General features: G+C 43.1%; 2 protein-coding genes across 3 annotated transcripts in view; one reads left to right on the top strand and one right to left on the bottom strand.

Moving 5' to 3' along the window:
* Window positions 1-494: 494 nt before the first annotated feature.
* Window positions 495-6,174, bottom strand: PURG (purine rich element binding protein G). 2 transcript variants are annotated; one of them, XM_081895129.1, is made up of 2 exons: window positions 5,790-6,174; window positions 495-4,462 (listed from the first exon to the last, which is right to left on the bottom strand). In XM_081895129.1, the coding sequence occupies exon 2, from the start codon at window positions 4,447-4,449 to the stop codon at window positions 3,436-3,438; it is 1,014 nt and encodes a 337-aa protein (XP_081751255.1). In that variant the 5' UTR covers window positions 4,450-4,462; window positions 5,790-6,174; the 3' UTR covers window positions 495-3,435. The 2 variants fall into 2 exon arrangements, with proteins under 2 accessions (XP_081751255.1, XP_081751256.1); XM_081895130.1 differs by having other exon boundaries at window positions 495-4,335; window positions 5,790-6,171.
* Window positions 6,175-6,277: 103 nt separating this feature from the next.
* Window positions 6,278-17,738, top strand: part of WRN (WRN RecQ like helicase) — a 63,185-nt gene continuing 51,724 nt past the window's right edge. The window contains exons 1-7 of the mRNA XM_081893767.1: window positions 6,278-6,402; window positions 8,692-8,788; window positions 9,382-9,497; window positions 10,248-10,393; window positions 12,387-12,535; window positions 14,871-15,020; window positions 16,192-16,264. Coding sequence (XP_081749893.1) covers window positions 8,726-8,788; window positions 9,382-9,497; window positions 10,248-10,393; window positions 12,387-12,535; window positions 14,871-15,020; window positions 16,192-16,264 — 697 coding nt within the window. The 5' untranslated portion in view covers window positions 6,278-6,402; window positions 8,692-8,725. The remainder of the gene's footprint in view (window positions 6,403-8,691; window positions 8,789-9,381; window positions 9,498-10,247; window positions 10,394-12,386; window positions 12,536-14,870; window positions 15,021-16,191; window positions 16,265-17,738) is intronic.

Here is a 17,738-nt window from a genome sequence, read left to right as displayed (position 1 = left end):
TAGTGCTATAGATTTTCACAGAATTGGTGCAAAGTACAGCCATTTTAACTGTCCTGCGGAACTCACTTGTACAACTGTTCTGTGATGACAACTTTCTAGGTTTGTACTTCAGCAAAAGAGAGGCTACATTATATGAGATATAGCCAGCACACGTCACCTACTACCACCCTGCTGTAAACCACATAACATTTAGTCCCCAAAAAGGACTCTTGATGGAAGGAAGAGGAATTATGTGACAACACTGCAAAACTACAGATAGGACAAAGTTATTTAACCCACATCTGCAGCAGCTGCAGTAATAAGTTACTTAAAAATCTATTGAAGTATCTGAGTTTCAGAAATGTTGATTATTCAAATCCAGTGAGAAATGTACTCAATATTTCTGAAAAACAAGCCACTAATATTTTGAAATTAATTTCAAAGTGGTGCCTGTTCTACTCAATCATGCCAGTGTAATTTGATCTAACCCATAAAATAGATCACTGACAGACATATATGCAGAAAGCCATTTTTATACTGATTTAGAGTATAATATTGAAACACACTGTACCAGACCTGTAGCAGAAATGTGCTTCTATTATTTATAAAATATAAAGTGCATTATTATCAAAATCACAAAACTGACAGACTTTCTGTCTGGACCATAGTTTTAAAAGAGAGGTCAGGGCTTTACTGTAAAATTCTCTCATGAGAACAGATAATTCAAGAGGTACAAATTGATTTTATCCACCCGGCCCTCCTAGATTTGTTTTTGGCCACGCTTTTTAGTGCAAATAAGCTTGTGTTTTTCTCAAGTTTAAGGGACATGGCATTTTTGGGGTGCAAAGAATAGTTCTTTACATTATAACAGACCCTTCTGCAAACACTACATGTTATTGCCACTCTCCAAAGATGGGGATGTACTGCCAGGTGTAAAAAGAATCTATTTCCCAAATTACCATTTAAGCTCCGAGCTTTGTAAATTGACTATATAACCCTTGGATATGACAATATGAAAGAAGCAGTTGCTTCCAATGGATAAGCCAAAATCACTGTATACTGTATATAGTAGATGGCCACTTTACAGCTCATGTGTAGTCAGTCTCAGATGCTCACATGTGCATTTCATCAGTGCTTTTTTTCCTTAAAAAATGTTTAGGGGTACTCTCATTTTGACTCAAGAAAATCACCATTTTATAGTTTAAATTGGGGAAAATAAATGCAGTAAATAGACAAAAGTACAAAGATTCACAAAATGTTTAGGGTTATGAGTCCCCCTGTGTTCCCCAAGGAAAAAAAGCACTGCATTTAATTAAGGGCATAGTTGATCTGAAGAAGACAACAACCTGCACCTGTAAACAGATGAAAACTGATTCTTGTTTAGTGGAATGGGGATAGAGAAATTTGGAGTGGGGTTGAGTACAGAATCCATGGCAAAATCCAGAAAACAGGATTTAGATACAATGATGAAAAATTGCACATGCCAGTGTATAAACAAATATAAATTCTGACTGAAGCGTAAAGATACCACTTCACAGCTATTTCCTTTTTAAAAACAGGGAAAATGCCTTTTTTTTACAACTAGTTAGACAATTTGTATACTTTTATCAATTAAAGGTTTATATGAAGAATGCAGGATATTTCAGTGAACCATATTTAACAGGATAGGATAAAGTTCCCATAAAATTCCAATAAAAATGTATTGACTGATATAAGAATTTAACATGTTGCATACTGAGGGGGGAGGGGAAGTTCCTCATAGTGAGACGAGAGTTGTGAGAATGTGAGCATCAGGAGTTTCTACATTCATGGATCCTGTATTTTGGAATCCAACAATACTACCATTACTATAGGCATTGGGACGTGCAGCACCAAATCAGCAATATGGTAATTTAGGCTTAGACAACTCACTATAATTTTAAAACATCACAAACAGTACATAGAACTCTTTCATTCAGATGTCTAATTTCCATCCCCAGAACATCTCTTAGTATACTTTTATACTAAGATGAATGTATAACCTTTCAATGATATCATGGCCCAGTAGGCCACTACTAATTAAAATAACCAAATTGGAAATATTAGTTTTAGGTTTGACATTACTCATTAATTGTTATTTCTGAAACTAGACCAAACACTGAATAGGTCCACTTTTTATATATTGGGAAACTCACCTAAAACAGTGAAATTAAAGTCCATACATCTTTCCCCCCCTTCTCTGTCACAACTGTAACACACATTTCTAAAGTTCCTTTGGTGATTTTGGTGCAAGTTCACTTTTTTTCTTTTCGTTATCAATAATCAACACAGAATTCTCCATTCATCATCTTGGTATTTTTAAAAAATCTTCTCATGATTGGAACTCTTGTCTCTAGATATCGCTCTACAGATCAAGATGTAACTCTACAGCATTAAGCTGGAGGATCATGGGTTAATGATTTAACAAAAGAAGAAGTGCAGATTGTGGCCTGCAATAATAATATAGATTTGAAATGTAAGATTTAAGGGAAGTGCTGATAGCTGTTATTGAATGCTTCAACTGCACCAGTGTGAAATCAGAGATCTGTTTTGTACCAGTTAAGTGATGCACCAAAATCTCTCAAAGCATTTTCATAAAGTATAAAGATAAAAACAACATTATTCTACTACTTTTCCACATCACATATTTAACCTCCTTCTTTTGAATTTTAATTCCAACTGTAACCACCTACTAAATTCCCACATCACAGCAACTTGCTGGAGCCCCTTAACACCACAAATACAAAAATAGCTTTTGAAATGTTGCAACATTATTTAAATAAAACTCTCCTCACATGATGTAAGCAGTCCATACAAATGGATGATTCATGATAAACGTTACTCTCAAACAAGGGTTTATATTGTTGGGACACTTAAAATTAATAGGTTATCATAAAATTAGGTAACCATGAAATTACTGGCCAATACACTATAGAGGTTTGATCCCCCCTCCCACACGCTTCCAAGATTTTTACCATAAAGTGACCAGCAGATAGTTATTCAAAGATACCTTTCCCAATACAAGTATTTAAAATTTAAAGATCAGTTTTGGTCATAAATGCTCTATGGTTAGTATTAGAAGACATTAATTAGATCTGCCTTACTTGGATCATGTTACACTGCAACACAAACCTGATACAGATTCTTTTAAAGGTCGTAATAAGAGATTTAGCGCTATTATACACAAGTAGTCTTTGAAGACCATGAAATTATTGGAATTTTCAGAATCATTGGGTGGTTAACTATTCTGATAGAAATCACAGAGATATTACTGGGTATAATTTAATATGACAACCAAACCCTTGTAATATTTTATAGATTGGTGTTATCTAACAACAGGGAAGAACTTACAAAAAGAAAGGCATCTTCTTCCAACAACTACGCATCAGTATCTGTAGCCAATTTTCTATTTTGTTTCTTGGCCAGTTGAAATACATTCTAATCAAGACCCTCTTGTTCTTCACCACTGTCCCCTCTTGTATCCATTCTTTTCTCTTTATGGCCATTGTAAATTCTCCTCATCTCCTCTTCATACTTGATAAAGTTTTCCCCAAATCTTGTCCATGCTTTGTATGGGACAGTGATGGTGTTACGGTAGGGAGGCCTCACTTCACTTACCTTCAAAAAAATACCGTACCTGTTAGACCCCACATCAAAGTAGAACCTCTTGTTGTCTACCCTGAAGGAGGTCCCTTCTGGGAGTTCAGGAGGCTCATCACCTCCGCTCCTCCTTTCTTCTATGTCTCCTTCACCATACTCTTCAATGAGCTGGACCAAAGCATCCCTGAACTCAATCATCCCCTGTGCTGGAAGGACAATAGTTTGTTCCTGTCCCAAACTGTGACCAAAATATCCTATCATGCCTGGTCCTCTAATCAAGGTTTGTCTAATCCGTAAGAAACGTCCACGTTGGTTCTCCTTCAGGTCTAGGTAATACTTCCTATTGTCTCTTTCAATATACTCAGTTTTTAAGACGCTGTGAAGATGCTCTTCTGAGCCAACTGATGCTGGAGGTGATGGTGGGTGATGGTGTTGCCGTCTTCTTGAATCTTGTTCTTTGCCATTACCGTGATCATTCCGATGACTCTGGCTGCCTTTTAGGCCCAAATGGGCATAGTGCTCTATGAAATCTCCCAGACAATCCTTTAGCTCAGAAGCTACTGACAAGGAGAGAGTCAGCTTGCTTTTCCTGATATTGTCCTGCCTGCCTCTTCCTATCCAGACTTCTGCTATCTTCAGAAAGCGGCCTCGGGAACTCTGTTTCACATCCAAATAAAACCTCTTTTTTTGGATGTCCACTCTTTTGGAGGCCAGCTCCTGGATCTCCATGCAGCCCGCCTGAGAAGAGGAGGCAGGATAATGATACTGCTGCTGGGACTGGGAGTAAATGCTCCTGTGTAGGCCAGAGCCCCCCACACTCCTTCCTCCTCCTCCTCCTCTGCCTCTCTCCATCTTTAACAATCAACTGAAAACAACAAATATATGACAAAGATGCATAACACCATAGACATCCAGCATGCCTACTCTGCTTTCCCGGCAATAGCCTCTCTGTACATAATTAATTTCACTAGAAAGTTGCTCCAGTAACACTTCTCTCTTGCCTTTTATTCCAACCCACAGTACTGTGGGAGCGAGGGAGAGAGAAACAGAGCCCGCTCAACCCATAAGAGCTATGGCTGTTACAAGGGGCAGGGAGGGATTTGGAGCCTTTCCTGACAGGGATACATTGTGGTAAAAGCTTCACATGCAAAATTTCTGAAGGTTATTAATAATTTTAGAGAGAGCATAAATCTTAAAAGAGAAAAGCGGTGATGTAGGGCTGCCATCCTCCTGCCCACCTTCACTGGCCCTGCTTGTGCCTTAAATAGCTTCCCTGCATATAGAAACCTTCGCCAGCTTTTTCCTGGCGAAGGGACTATTATTTAGAAGACATCTGTTAGCAGCCCTGTATTGGGAAGTTTTTAATGTTTGACATTTTACTATGTTTTTTACATGTTTTGTAAGCCGTCCAGAGTGGCTGGGGAAAACCCAGCCAGATGGGACAGGTATTATTATTATTAATAATAATAATATATGATACAAAATCCTTCATTTGCTGAATTTCAGCATGTCATGACTGGGATAGCTCAGTTGGCACAGCACGAGGCTCTGAATCTCAGGGCCAAGAGTTTCAGCGTGGTGGGTTTGAGCCCCACCTTGGGCACAATATTCCTGCATCGCAGGATGGCGGGACTAGATGATCCTCCTTGTCCCTTCCAGCTCTATGATTCTAGGATATAGGATCAGGGCCAGCAAAAAGAAAGAAAGAAAAGGTAACCCTATACCAGCGCCCCTCTTCTGAAATTTCTGCATGTGCTGCTGCTGCCGCCGCCGCCGTTCAAGGCACAAGGTAGCATGCATGCCCTTTGTTGGGGATGCGGGATAAAGGGGAAACCCCAGGAATAAAGGCCTGAAAAAGGCAAAAAAATAAAAATCTTGCCACCCTTCCCGATTACGGGCCTTCCCGCCACCACAAGCCTCTCTAACTGCTCGGCTGTCTCCCCCCCCCCCCCGCCGCCGCCCTCGGCAACAGCCTCCCAGGGTCAAAGCCAACCCCGCTTTTTTCTACCTGCGGGAACAACCCCCACCCCTCCACCTGACACAGCAGGTGACTGTTCCCACGGACACCCCCTCATCTCCTCAGGCCGACAGGCACGGCGCTCTCCGTGCTGTGGGGGGGGGGATGGGGAGGGAAGGATCACCCGCCGCCATGACACGCAGGCGAGGCGGGAGCCGGGCGAGGGGATACTTACTCCATCTCTTCAGCCGCTCCTCGCCTCCTTCCTTCCTTCCTTCCTCGCTCGCTCGCCAGCTAGCCAGTCAGCCGCCGCTGGCCCCCGCAGCGCTCGCCTTCCCCGCGCTGCCGCCCGCAGGGAGCCGGAGAGGAGCATCCCCGGCCGGGCAGGTCCTACCGCCCGCCCGGCTCGCCGCCCGCCGCCGCCTCAGGTCCGTTTCCTCCGCCGGGAAGCCCGGACGGAGCCCGCTCTCCGCGCCAGTGGACGGAAGGAGCAGGGCGACGAGCGGGGCGAGGGGCCCGGGGGTTCGTTCCCCGTCGCCAAAGCCTACCGGCCTCCTCTCCCGCCTCCCCTCACAGAACCGCAAACTACAAGCCCCAGAATGCCGCGCGGGCGCCAGAGGCCGGCGGGCGCGGAAAGCGCGACGCGCATGCGTCTCACCTCATTTCACCTTCTGGAGTTGACAGCTGCGGAAAAGGGAGGGAGGGCGAAGGGATGGGCTGGAGAGGCGCGGTAAGCGACGTCATTCTGTTGCGACAGTAGCGTCGGCGGCTCGTGACGGCTATTTAGCGGGTCTGGCGGGAAAGGTTGCTAGGATGAGGGTGAGGATCCCAGGGAAGGCTTAGGTCAGGTGAGTTTTCCAACGCCGAGCCTTATTCGGAGTGGCAATGTCTATGACTGGGTTGAATAAGGTTGTAGGTACACTCAAAAATTGATTGTGAAACTTCTGGGCTGCACTGGTTCCATACTCGCATAGTTACTTCAGTTTGCAATGTTGTTAGGCTGCACACCTAGGCACTTACCTGGCATCAAGTTATATTTTATAAAACGGGAGGAGGGCTTACTTCTGGGGACTGGGGAAACGTGTATAATATTATATAATAATAATAATAATAATAATAATAATAATAATAATAATAATAATAATTTATTATTTATACCCCGCCCATTTGGTTGGGCTTCCCCGGCTTTCAACAAAATACTAAAATACAGTAATGCACCAAACATTAAAAGCTTCCCTAAAAAGGGTTGTCTTCTGACTGTATTAGGCTGTAACATTACAAATATTCCTAAACACACTTTCTGTGGAATAAGTCCTTTTTACCTATCACATGCAGGGACGCGGGTGGCGCTGCAGGTTAAACCACAGAGCCTAGGGCTTGCTGATCAGAACGTCAGCAGTTTGAATCCTCGCGACGGGGTGAGCTCCCGTTGCTCGGTCCCTGCTCCTGCCAACCTAGCAGTTCGAAACCCCAGAGTCGGCCAATATGGCCAACTATCGCCCAGTCTCAAATCTACCATTCTTGGGCAAGGTGATTGAGCGGGTGGTTGCTGAACAACTCCAAGCACGCCTGGAGGATGCGGACCATTTGGATCCCTTCCAGTCGGGATTCAGGCCTCACCATGGAACTGAAACTGCCTTGGTCGTGCTGGTTGATGATCTCTGGCGGGCTAGGGACAAAGGTGAGAGCTGTTTCCTAGTTCTGCTGGATCTCTCAGCAGCCTTTGACACCACCATTATATGGTGGTTCCGCTACTTTCTCCTGGGCCGTGTCCAGAAAGTGGTGGTGGGGGATGAGTGTTCTGACCCCTGGGCTCTCACTTGTGGGGTGCCTCAGGGTTCTGTCCTCTCCCCCATGCTTTTTAATATCTATATGAAGATGCTGGGAAAGATCATCAGGGGGTTTGGGCTGGGTATTCATCAGTATGCAGATAACACCCAGCTCTACCTCTCTTTTAAATCAGAACCAGTGAAGGCAGTGAAGGTCCTGTGTTGAGTGCCTGGAGGCGATTGGAGGATGGATGGCGGCTAACAGATTGAGGCTGAATCCTGACAAGACAGAAGTACTGTTTTGGGGGGACAGGGGGTGGGCCGGGGTGGTCCTGAATAGGGTAACTGTGCCCCTGAAGGACCAGGTGCACAGCCTGGGAGTCATTTTGGACTCACAGCTGTCCATGGAGGCGCAGGTTAATTCTGTGTCGGGGTGGCTGTCTACCAGCTCCATCTGGTATGCAGGCTAACACCCTACCTGCTCACAGACTGTCTCGCCAGAGTGGTGCATGCTCTAGTTATCTCCCACTTGGACTACTGCAATGCACTCTACGTGGGGCTACCTTTGAAGGTGACCCGGAAACTGCAATTAATCCAGAATGTGGCAGCTAGACTGGTGACTGGGAGTGGCCACCAGGACCACATAACACCGGTCCTGAGAGATCTGCATTGGCTCCCAGTACATTTCCGAGCACAATTCAAAGTGTTGGTGCTGACCTTTAAAGCTCTAAACTGCCTCGGTCCTGTATACCTGAAGGAGTGTCTCCACCCCCATCGTTCAGCCCGGACACTGAGATCCAGCGCCGAGGGCCTTCTGGCGGTTCCCTCATTGCGAGAAGTGAGGTTACAGGGAACCAGACAGAGGGCCTTCTCGGTAGTGGCACCCACCCTGTGGAACACCCTCCCTTCAGATGTGAAGGAAATAAGCAGCTATCCTATCTTTAAAAGACATCTGAAGGCAGCCCTGTTTAGGGAAGTTTTTAATATTTAATGCTGTATAGTTTTTAACACTTGATTGGGAGCCGCCCATAGTGGCTGGGGAAACTCAACCAGATGGCGGGGTATAAATAATAAGTAATTATAATATTATTATAACCTAACTGTGTCTACTTAGGAGTAAGTGTTATTAAATTAAATGGGTCTTATTCCCACATAAATGGGATTATGATTGCAATTTAACAGTTCCTCCTTTGAATATTTTACGGTTAAGCAATATATTTTCTTTATATTAATTACTTATGTGGAAAACTTACTGGTATATTCTGACTTTCCCCCAAATAACTGATTGGAATGGATTGACTTACGCCACACAAATCATTTCAGAGTAGACTGAGCCAAGTTGCATACTTGTTATTTCTTCTATTCCAGTTAACATACAAATCCAAACAAATTTGATAGGAATATGGATTCTTCATCAAATAAACTACCTCAGTGGATGACTGAACAGGCCAAAGGGGACAAAAAGGTAAGGAATGGGAATATGCTTGAGTCACACAAGAGAACAAGAATGAAAAAAGCAGTAAAAAGTGGCAGACTCTGAAATGCAGCACTGATTGTACTTCTGTGTGCAGTTTCTAATTAGCAAATCACATAGAATTTTTCCGTTTCACGGACAAAATGTAAAACTACTGCATTTCTTAGATTTATTATGTCCCAAATAGTGTTGATGTTAGCTTGATACCATTGTTCTTGAGGACTGGGTATTGTGATTGCATGACCTGAAAAGTATTGCAAAAGAACAGTCATCAGTGACTCTCCTTAAGGTTTGCAGGTTGAGTAGTGGATATTGAGTTGATGACATGGCATGTGGTGACATAGCAAATAATCTCTGTGTTGGAAGCTGTATATGTTTTATATATGCGTGGGGCAAAGCAATTTCTTGGTATGCATTGGATCCATTAACTTCTCTAATTACCTATCGACAGAAATTGTTGTGATGTTTTTGTAACCTGGACAGGAAGGCAAGCGCACTGTGACCTGTGCCAGTATGATTGATCTGAAAAACCATTTCTTAGACATCCTTTACAACAAGCTCTCTTTTGCATTTTTATGAACCAGAATAATCCAGTCCATCGGAGTGCCCTGGAAGACAACCTTCCCTTCTTAGAATTCCATGGTTCCGTTGTTTACAGCTATAATGCAAACGATTGTTCCTTACTCTCAGAGGATATTGCGTAAGAGACTGAAAGTTTAATTTAAACTGCTAACCCTATGGCATCTCATTTTTGTAAGCTGAAAAATAAATAAATTTATGTTCATTAGGCTGTTATAGACAAATCTGATCCAAATGTGGGAGCCACCTCCTAAATCTAGGAAGAAGGGCCATTACAGTGGTACCTCGCAAGACGAAAAACGCGCAAGACGAAAGGGTTTTTCGTTTTTTGAGTTGCTTCGCAAGACGATTTTCCCTATGGGCTTGCTTCGCAAGACGAAACGTCTTGCGAGTTTGTTTCCGTTTTCTTAAAACCGTTAATACCAGGGTGCATCTGTGCTTCGCAAGACAAAAAATCCACAAGACGAAGAAACTCGCAGAACGAATTAATTTCGTCTTGCAAGGCACCATTGTAATTGAAAGAGGTATGATGTCCTCAATATTTCTCTCTCTCTCTCTCTCTCTCTCTCTCTCTCTCTCTCTCACACACACACACACACACACAATCAATCAATTAAAAAAATGAAGGACACCCCCCCTTGCAAAGATTTATACAGTCTTTCATGTCAAGTTAGTACTAACGATCTTTGCAAGTACTAGGTCTGGCACAGAACTGATAAAATAGTCATGCAGTATTTCTTGAAAGAAGAAAAGACACTAACAAATATTACCTGTGCAAATCTATGCCCTCTAGGTTTAGGAAGGCTTGCTTCTGAATAATCCTGCACAGGATTGCACTGTACTAATCCTGTTAATGCCTTTTATCTTCTAGTACAACCTTATCCTATGGAGCTGCATTAGGATTTGACATTGAATGGCCGCCATGCTACACTAAAGGGAAGGAGGGCAAAGTTGCTTTAATCCAACTCTGTGGATCTGAACAAAAGTGCTATTTGTTTCACATCTCTTCTATGTCAAGTCAGTACTGTGTAGTTAATCTCTCAACAAAACGTACTTGTTAAGTTGTCCTTTCATCTAAGCTGTAGCTCAGTTTGTTTGCTTTGTTGAACACTATTTTGTAAAGCAGCAAAACGCCTGCTCTCACAATAGTAGGACGTTTTGTACCCTGGCAATCCAAACTCTGTAACCAAGAAAAGTTGGACTTGCTTAACTTATGCAATGTGAGAACCATCTTGGTGGATTTCAGTGTTCAGGGAAGTTCTGTAATCCTTCCCACAGTGGAATACCGGTCAAATATATAACTCTATATAACTGTACCATGCGGTTCTACTGCATATGTATAGTACAGACTCATGCTGAGTATTTTGCAGTTGTGGAGGGAGAGAAGTCCTCACTATGTCAAGTGTATTTATCTACCTGAAGGGATCCTGATCTCCATGGTGCCTAGTGTGATAATCTTTTCCGTTGTAGCAAATCTGATCAGATTTCTTTTCAGACAAAATACTGCTTTTATTGATGTGTAAACTGGAAAGTTCAGAGATGTCAGTTTAGCACAACAATTTAAACTGCTTCATTCTGTTGAGGGACGAGAGAGTAGGATTCATAGTGCAGAAGGAAGTACAGTTGGAATTTATCATTTCACAGCATATCTCTGCCTGTAAAATTCCACTACTTTTATTTCTCAGATCAAAAAAAGCAATATCTAGAAACGGGCATTCAGTATTTTTCTGCTGTGTAGGAAAGACATGCTCAAATTTCCTGCTACTGCTTTTCTTGGTTTCCAGGGCCTTCCAGGTCCAAAGTGGTGGCAGAAAGAGAATATTATAGCAGCTACTTGTTGAGAGTGCTTTAAAAATCAATCCTTCCCAGGGACGTCTGGGAATTGTAGCTCTCTGGGAGAAATATGGGTATTGTAACTCCTGTCTGAGGGACGCGGGTGGCGCTGTGGGTTAAACCACAGAGCCTAGGACTTGCCGATCAGAAGGTCGGCAGTTTGAATCCCCGCAACGGGGTGAGCTCCTGTTGCTCGGTCCCTGCTCCTGCCAATCTAGCAGTTTGAAAGCACGTCAAAGTGCAAGTAGATAAATAGGTACCACTCCGGCGGGAAGGTAAACGGTGTTTTCGTGTGCTGCTCTGGTTCGCCAGAAGCGGCTTAGTCATGCTGGCCACATGACCCGGAAGCTGTACATCGGCTCCCTCTGCCAATAAAGCGAGATGAGCACCGCAACCCCAGAGTCGGTCACGACTGGACCTAACGGTCAGGGGTCCCTTTACCTTTTTAACTCCTCTCTGCACTCTTGACAAACTATATTTCCCATGTTTCTTTGGGTGATGCCATGAATGTATAAAGTGGTATCGTAGTGCTTTAAATGCGGGTGCTCGTGGGACCAAAGATTGTGTGGCTGTTCCTGAACTGGAAAAAAAATTGTTTTGGCTGCAGTTTTCTGTTCCTAGCAAGGGATTTTTGGGGACACCAATTCCTCAGCTGCTGGTGTTTCTTCTCCTCACTTAGGTCAGGTTGTTTGGGGAGGGGACACTGGTTTCTTCATGCTCGTTTCTTTTGCTCCCACTGAGCCTGTGAACCAAAGCTCAGATTCAGTGCTATCCTTTATGTATCAATGCATACACAGTACTCCAACTCTGTAGCTAATATTCATGTCTCCTATCTGTTTCTGGGCTGAACCTAAGTTCTTTTGAATTTGTGAGCTGTATCTCTAGATCAGCTGGTGAATATGGTCAGAATTCTCTTGGGAGGAAGGGTGGGGTAAAAAAAAATGTAATGAAATATTCTGTTGTTTATTCAGTACTTCTAGCTGAAAATTTAATGTATAATGTATAATTTAATGTATAGCTGAGGTGGTGCAGCTGTGATAGAGACCGGAATAACATATAATTTACTTCTTTATTTTTTTAAAAAAAGCATTGTGAGAAGCCTAAGGTTACATTAAATAGATAGGATATACATTCCTTAAGTGGTTATTTTTAAAATGTGCATACTTGATCTTTTCAGACTTTCCTTTGGCACTAAAAAAATTGCTTGAAAGTAACACTATTAAAAAAGTTGGGGTTGGTATCGAAGGGGATAAATGGAAGCTGATGCGTGATTTTGAAATCAAGTTGGAGAGCCTTGTGGACCTGGGTGACCTTGCTAATGAAAAGGTAATAATAACTCACTCTTTGTTATTAGAGTGGATACTCAGCAGAGAAGTTATAGAAAATCAGCTATGTAGGCGAGAAACCCTATGCTGTGTATTTAGACTAACATTGCTGGATGAATCTCCTGCAGCTAGTGATATATCTTAAATTTTAAATGTAAAACACGGTAAAATGAAAATGGATATCCCATAATGAGATCCTTTTAGGATCAATGTTCATATTGTGCCAAATACTTTCTTCTCCTTCGCTTTTGCTTATTGGGCTGTATTTCCATTCTGCATTATATGAAACTTTGTGATTTTTAAAATAATAATATTGAGGAACTGCTATGGTTGCTGGCCTCAGATCAGCCTAGTGCAAAGAATTCATTTCCCAGGCTATGAATCTATAGGAATTTAGAGAGGCTGAGAATGGACCGTCTCAGTAGCTAGAAATTTCGCTTTCCATAAATCTGGGATGAGCCTTCCTGCTTGTCACTTGAGTATTGTTTGGCCAGGGTTCATTGAATTCTCATGTAATGTGTTGGGTTTCTGGGACACCCTGCTCGAAAGACACAAAACACAGGAACATAGGAAGCTGCCTTAAACTGAGTCAGACCAATGGCCCATTTAGCTTAGTATTGTCTACACTGACCGGCAGTAGTTCTCCAGGGCTTCCAGCAGGGATCTCTCCCAGCCCTACCTGGAAATGCCAGGGATTGGGCCTTCGGCATGCAAGGCAAAGGCTCTGTCACTGAGTTATGGCACACCGAGCCTTATGCGATGAATATTTTCAGCTAATGATACAGAACTTTACTCTTTACTCTTACCTTTCCCGTCCCGACCTGGCCACAGTGATACATGCAACGGTCACCTCCAGGCTTGACTACTGTAATTCGCTCTACACGGGGCTGCCCTTGAAGCCGTCCCAGGAACTCCAGCGGGTGCAGAATGCTGCAGCGAGGCTCCTCACGGGGTCTCTGCCATGGGAGCATATTCACCCAGTGCTTTTCAAGCTGCACTGGCTCCCGGTGGTGTACAGGGTCAGATTTAAGGTGCTGCTTTTGACCTTTAAAGCCCTTCACGGCCTAGGACCCTCGTACCTACGGGACCGCCTCTCCTGGTCTGCCCCACGGAGAGCCTCAAGGTCCATAAATAGCAACACCCTAGTGGTCCCGGGCCCTAAGGAAGTTAGATTAGCCGCAACCAGAGCCAGGGCCTTTTCAACACTGGCTCTGGCCTGGTGGAATGCTCTGCCTCATGAGACCAGGGCCCTGCAGGATCTGATTTCTTTCCGCAGGGCCTGTAAGACAGAGCTGTTCTGCCTTGCCTTTGGCTTGGAGCCAATTTGATTCCCTCCCCCTCTTTCTTTTTCCTTTTTCCTTTCTCCTCCTGTGATGAGGCTGCATTTTAATATTTTAATGTTTCAGTATTTTAATTGTGTTTTTAAGTTGTATTCATTCAGCTTGTTTTTATTATTGCTTGTTAGCCGCCCTGAGCCCGGCCTTGGCTGGGGAGGGCAGGGTATAAATAATAATAATAATAATAATAATAATAATAATTATTATTATTCAGCTGATACATCTATTCATTGTGGCACACTGTCTTGCCAAATGCAAGATGGTTCTTTTAAAAGAGATTCAGAAGCAGGACAAAACACGAGTGAGAAGAAGGTTTTATTCCTAAAAAACAAGCAATATATACATACCAAGCATGCACTTCTATCTGCAACTTGGAAGCCCTCCAGATGTGGCGAAGTGACTCCCCCAGGTAGCCTCAGTTTGCACAGCCGTGCAGCCAATCAGCCCGTGCACAAACTTCTGAAAAACTCTGCCCAAGCCATCTGATGTTATAGATAGCCGTCTCCTCCCAATGCCCCGCTTTCCAATAACAATTTCCAACATCACAGAAGGTTCCCAGCACTATCCTCCCAGATTGATTAAGGCGCATGTGGGGATTCACCTTCTCACCACTGATTAGGACATCCAAAACTGTTCTCACACCATCAAAAACTTAACAGCTGCGAGGAAGGGGGAAGGAACAGAGGCAGGGAGGGTAACCATGTTAGAATCACTAACTCCTTGATAAACATTTTGTCTTCTGGATGGATTTCCCATACACACACTTAATTGCAGAATGGCTCATCTTAAAGGTAGTTGATTTAAGGTTTCGTATCATGAAATTATTTCACAGCCTATTGCTCCCCTTAAGCTGTGTTTTAAAATTTAGGTGTTCTCCGAATGCATTTTAAACCTGTGATTTAGATTTATTCCATCTCTGAAATATATCACTCTGCGCTTATTATCTGATGTAGCCTCAAAAATAGCTGGCGCTTAATGTTTGCCCTTTATTTTGTTTAGCTCAAATGTAAAGAGATATGGAGCCTGAATAACCTTCTGAAGCATCTATTCCACAAACAGCTTTTGAAAGACAAATTGGTCCGTTGTGGTAACTGGAAGCAGTTTCCCCTTACAGAGGAGCAAAAGCTATACGCCGCCACCGATGCTTATGTATGTACTAAGAAGCTTATCTTTTTCCAGGTGACGTCTGGCAGTATGCAATTTGCAAGCTTACTATGGCCTGGTTTGGATGATCGGCTTAATATGCCAAGATGTGGATGAGCCTTGTGTCTGAGTACACAGCCCCTACCCTCTTACTTTCTCAGCGTCCCGTGAATTAACCCAGAATGCTACTGCCAGGCATAGTTTCCTGTTTGATCCTACCAAAGACACTTTCCCTTGGTAGCGCTGAAGTGATCTTATGTAGAGAGCAGCATCCTCTGTCTTCTATAAACCATATCCCAAAATTGCAAAGTCACCTGGGGGATGTGGGGCTGAGTGTTGTTCCTTGATATTTGTTGGCACTGTAACATTTTGCTTTTAAAAAGTAGAAGCCACTGATATGGGTGAGAATCAGTGGTTTTGGCCAATGTTACAGGCTCCCTCAATTCTCTGATTAAAAGAAGTGTTAAGCCACTCAGAAGGTAGAGAGAGAGAGAGAATTTCTTGGAGGACATCCCAGCTACATAGGACTTGGGCTGCCAAAAGGAAACAGAAATGGCTTCTGATCCAATCTGGAAGCTTCTGGTCATAATTAACTTCATAGAATTCTGTATTAACCATGCATCGTTAATTTTGCATGAAGCTGCCTGCCAGTTAAGGGCATCATTCTCTCAGTATCCCTGTTGTCAGAGATCAGGCAGGTGGCATCTGTGGAAGGGGTTTTCTCCATTGTGGTGCCTTGACTTGGAATTGATCTCCCCAGGGCTCCTTGCCTAATGCTTAGACTAATGAATTCTAAGTGCCAGGCCAAGACCTTATTTCCATGGGCTTTTAATGACTAGTTACCTTTTTGCTGTCCGCTGAGAATTCCCACCCAGTCCCACTTTTTATTCAAACTGTATTAAGCTGTTTCCCCGTTGTTTTATGGTTTTATAATTTTCAAAATTGTTCATTATGGTATGCATCCTTGAAAATTCTTGTTATGAGTTGGAACAGACTTTTTTTAAACAAATAAAATAGTTGTTGCACAGTATTAAAAGAATGTTCACTGTTAAGATGCTAATGAAAAAAAAAATTTTTTTGAGAGAGAGAGATAGGTAGTTGTAAATTATATGGACTGAGAAAAAATGTTAAGCATTACCTTTTGCATTAAAAAGTTCTCTTTGCTCTTATTTTGTAGGCTAGCCTTCTCATTTACGAAAAACTGGTGAACATGAGTACTTCTAAGCAGATGCAAATTAGTGCAGAAAAAGGTGAGCTTCAATGTAAACCATAATGAGGTTCTACCCGTCCCCACTTTCAACTTCTGTTGTCTTTCCTCTTTTCCTAAAATGCATTGGGCAATGTGATAGACACAGTTCATACTGTGTGTGTTATCAGAGCTGTGGGAAAATAGAGTGGGTATGGTCGTATACTTGAATGAAACCGCAAACTACTTGGTATACATAGCAATACCTTGCACACCTCAAAAGGTGTCCCTTTTAGATTGCTAGCATGACTTTCCCATGACTGTATTTTACAAAAAACATGGGGGATGGGGAGTCTTTTAAAAGGCATTGCATTTTTCTATACAATTGGAAGACTAGGGCGTACACTATGACCCTGTACAGTGGTACCTCAGGTTACATACGCTTCAGGTTACAGACTCCGCTAACCCAGAAATAGTACCTCAGGTTAAGAACTTTACCTCAGGATGAGAACAGAAATCGTGTGGCGGCAGCAGGAGGCCCCAATAGCTAAAGTGGTGCTTCAGGTTATGAACAGTTTCAGGTTAAGAACGGACCTCCGGAACGAATTAAATACTTAACCCGAGGTACCACTGTCCATGGATGCATTCTACACACGTTTCCTTCAGATACCACAAATTCAGGCCATTTATAGCTTTACCGGTTAATTTCAGTGCTTTATTTGGTTCCTCTGCCCCGTGGATCCACAGATAATGAGGCGACGCTGATCAGAGTTTGCAGCACCACGGATAGCTCCAAGCGAGCAACTCTGTTTCCTACTAGCTGCTCTAATTGACTAGCTTTGGTTAGCTAGAAGCAGAAGTGAAAGCTTCTAAGCACCTCCTCATTTGCTAACCTGGAAGGACGCTTGGATTGTCAACATTGCACTAAACCATGAGTTACTGTTTCAAACTTGGATCCCCGGCTGCTGTTGGACTACAAGTCCCATCATCCCTAGCTAGCAGAGAGGGCTTTTCCAATTAATGCTTTAAAACTGGGATGTCTAACTTGTCGACCGTGATCGACTGGTCGATCCCCGGATGATCGTGGTCAATCACGGGATCCCTGTTGATCGGTGGTAGTGATAAGCAATGGAGTGAAAGTCCCTGGCCGCCGTCGCTCTTGTCCTCTGTTGTGTCAAATGGGTGTTTTGCCAACAAATTAGAAAACGAAAGCAGTCGCTTTCGCTGCATTGTTGTTTTAGGTGAGCGATGTATCCCTCCCCCCAATATAAAGCTAAACATGCTTTGCTCCCCCCCAGAAAAAGGTAAACAACTTTGCCTTTGCCCCCCCCCCAAAGGTCAACAACTCAACAACTTTGGGTCCCCCGCAAAAGGGGGAGTAGATCGCATTCTCTTGGGAGTTGGACGTGCCTGCTATAAAACACGTTGTGCCACCCCCCTCTCCCTGTTAAAATCCCTCTTAAATATATATGCGTGTGTACCAATTAGTTTTTATCGATACATCATTGATGTTCTTTTGGTTGTTATCCTATTCTTAT

The sequence above is a fragment of the Podarcis melisellensis genome, assembly GCF_964234715.1.
Source record: "Podarcis melisellensis genome assembly, chromosome: 17".
NCBI classification, from domain to species: domain Eukaryota; kingdom Metazoa; phylum Chordata; class Lepidosauria; order Squamata; family Lacertidae; genus Podarcis; species Podarcis melisellensis.
The sequence above is the reverse complement of the archived record's forward strand: the minus strand, read 5'-3'. Positions and strand labels throughout refer to the sequence as shown.